Source organism: Pagrus major, chromosome 22, assembly GCF_040436345.1.
Source record: "Pagrus major chromosome 22, Pma_NU_1.0".
Lineage (NCBI taxonomy): Eukaryota > Metazoa > Chordata > Actinopteri > Spariformes > Sparidae > Pagrus > Pagrus major.
In genome coordinates this window covers 13,179,011-13,182,376 of record NC_133236.1, presented here as the reverse complement: position 1 = coordinate 13,182,376, position 3,366 = coordinate 13,179,011, and the positions used below count along the sequence as shown (strand labels likewise).

At 36.9% G+C, this 3,366-nt stretch overlaps 1 protein-coding gene across 1 annotated transcript; it reads left to right on the top strand.

The window, feature by feature from the left end:
- The first annotated feature begins 726 nt into the window (after positions 1-726).
- Positions 727-3,262, top strand: atp5mj (ATP synthase membrane subunit j). The gene is made up of 4 exons (XM_073492898.1): positions 727-816; positions 1,757-1,880; positions 2,163-2,183; positions 3,120-3,262. Exons 2-4 carry the CDS (start codon positions 1,757-1,759, stop codon positions 3,131-3,133), a joined length of 159 nt encoding a protein of 52 aa, XP_073348999.1. The 5' UTR covers positions 727-816; the 3' UTR covers positions 3,134-3,262.
- The last annotated feature ends 104 nt before the right edge of the window (positions 3,263-3,366 follow it).

Genomic DNA, 3,366 nt, shown 5'->3' with positions numbered 1-3,366 from the left:
CCAGCCTCTTACCTCACACATTAAAGGTAGGGAAGGGGACTCTGGAGAAAGATAGTTGATTGATTGAGTGTCATGCCCGGATCGTCAATTACTGACGCTTTGGATTAGAATTTCGGGCCAAATACTGACCCAAACTGATATTTGACGACCAGGGAATAAGACTCAACAATCAACTATCTTCCATCAGAATCGCCTTCCTTACCTTTAATGTCCTACTTTTTTTTTTAATTTTCAGACAGCTGACCAATCCATCCAATTTCACAATGAATGTATTTCTGGTGACCAAATCAGAGCTGTTTTGAAAAACATACTGTTGGCTTTGCTCAGTAATCATTCATAGAAGGAATCTTGAGAACTGCCTAACTGACCTTAATTGGCCATTATTTTTTTGACAGAATTACGATTAAAATCATGTTTTCATTGCCAGATGAAAACTGTAATTTCAGTGACATAAGCTGTATGATATCAGATCAAAATTAATTCTGAGATGTTTAAAATACAGTTAATGCAATTAATAACACTATCTACTGACTGTACTGTGTTTACTATATTTTTCTTAATTAATGGAAATATGTCAATACATATTATAAATGATGCTGTATGTCATACATTAGCTACTATGTCCTCAAGGTGGAGCTAAGAGATAACTACACACGTATCAAAAACATTACTCGTGTACCTCCATGTGGTGGCGCTACATACCAGCACATGATGCAACACTACACAGTGGAGCGTAGAAGAAGACTTCCCCACGACTTTGACGTTTAGCACCATCGGCTGTCCTGACCTTCTCTCTGCAGCGTGACAAACTGAAAGGTAAAAGAAGAGTTTGCACTTATTTAGTGAAGTAACTTTAATTTTAACACAAAAACATAGTATGCCTCACGACAGCAATTAAAAAAGCAAGCTAACATCTCTACTTGCTATGCTATGGTTGTGTGTGCCACTTTTGCAGGTGTACTCAGCTAGCTAGCTTCTTGCTAAAGCTAGTTAGCGTTCTTTCCTGGTTCTACAGTAGAGTAGATACTAGCACGGCTAGTCAGGGGCCATTCATTGATTGAATTAGTTAGCTAGTATAGTTAAATGAACGCAATATAAATGTCAGCTTTATGGCTGCTTGTAGATGTCCTCTTCATTCTTTTAAGCGGCTGGTATATCTTAACATTTAATGCTAACACTGACTTTGGCAAATCCGAGGTTGTGATATTAGCAGCAACACATTAGCGTTAGCCAGCTACGTTACCGTAACTTTATCCTCAGTAAAGATAAATTACTGAATGTGTCAATGAAAAGCTATGGCACTTATTCCACCAAGAGCAAAGATTACATGAGTAAAATGGTGTTGCCATTTTTGCTACCTCCTCTTTTGATCAGTCCTTCCAAGGTGGCCAAAGTCATTAGCTAGGCCTATCACAGCTGAGGGTCAGGGCTGCAAACAAGCTAACTTTATATTGAGAAACAACATTGTCTGAATGAAGGAATCAGTTTCTAAAACTTAGCTTCAGTCAACATTAGTGTATTAAATGTAACTTCAAAAATATGACTATATGACTATTTAGGCTGATTAAAAACTTAATTCTGTCAGATAAGCCTAAAAGCAACACTTCAGTAAATTGGTAGAATTGTGAATGGAGTTTGGTGTGGTCTTTCTGGCACTGCTCTTCTAATCTCTACAGAAAGAAACAGTTATTTGATGTTGTAGCATTTGCACTGGCCTAAGCACTGTTTTGATGCTATGCTGTTGCTGTCTCCACAGATGGCCAGAAGCTTTTTTGCAGCTTGGTGGTCCAAGATGGGCCCTTACTACACAAAGGCATACCAGGAGGTATGGGTTGGATTGGGCATCATGACATATGCGTACTACAAAGTTTCCTATGGGGGTGAGTTCAAGACTTAATGCTCTGTAATGTAGATTGAAAATGAAGATGTATTTCATTATACAAACAACATATGGTATCATAATAATGTTGTTATATTACATTATTGTCATAAGTATACAGTAGTTGTGAACAGAACTGAAATAAATGGCTTTGATAGTGCTGAATATGAGTAATGTAAGCAGCTGTAGATGTACTGAGATGTTTTTTTTTTTTTTCAAATGAACATGTTTCTGTGGTATGAGTTAATGCAACTAATATATCATTCTTCTCTTTCTATTCCAGGCAACAAGGCAGTAAAGGACAGTAAGTAACCTTGCATTTTGTTTATTCGTACTTAATAATTAGGGAAAGGCAAAGATTATATGATATTGTGAGATGATATAAATTTGTCTACCATCAGATTTTGCTATACCATTGGTAGATATCCCTAGGGGTAGGCGACCTTACAATTTTAGATGGTGAACAATCTTGACAGCGACCACAATCAACTTTTCAGATGAATTTTAGACATTAGACTAGCAGATCTGCGCTATTTGAACAAATCAATAGAGTAATGTAGGCAAGTAGATGGCTATGCTAGTTGAACGGATTACTTTGCGGGACTCTTACTTGGGCAGTTGTAGATAATGCAACATGAGTTATAGCCTGCAGTGTGGCAGATGAGGAAGTGTCATTTTTATTGCAATATTGTGCTTTAAGGGTGCAAGTTTAGACATTCATAGGCCATTTCAAGGCTGGCTTTAGTCTATAGGGCATGTCAAAATTAAGAAAAAGATTGCAATTTAGATGTGGATCGTGAATGCACATGTTGTGATATAATTTTTTTGACCCTTGATGTCTGACTATATTGGCCATTGTGGGCAATGTTACAAATGAATGAGCACAAGCATCAATGAGAATTTTATATAAAGATGCATAGAAAGATATAGATGTATATCTTTATAGCAAGATAAAAAAATGCACATATCATGCTAGAGAATTTTACCCATGTTGTCCACTTCTGTGTACAGTGTATATAACGGTACTACCTGGGTTTTTTCTTTTTCAAGCACCAGTGAACTGAACTTGATTTTGTGCAAGTACAGATGTTTTCCTCTAGATGTCACTGACAGGTGGCTAATCTGGTCATTACTGGCTGATATTTTGATGATTTTTGGTCTGCCCATGCTTTGTTAGAAAGGTTTTATTTCAACAGTCTGTGTTTCAATGTTTATTTTTTGTGGTCCTCTCTTTTTGCAGAGCCTGCCCATTGAGTATTCCACCATGCTGACCAGCCCCCCTCCTGCTGTCAAATAATGCCCCAGTCGTTTGTCCAGAAGTCCAGCTTCATATGAGAATTTTTGTTAATATGGAACAAATAAAGTTGCTATCCAAACCTTTAATCATTTCATTGTTGTCTTTTCTTTCCTTTTTTACTTTGTCCTTTATAAGTTAATGCCAAATTAGTTGTTTGTTTTAAACACAGTGGTGACTGTAGACCGAAAAA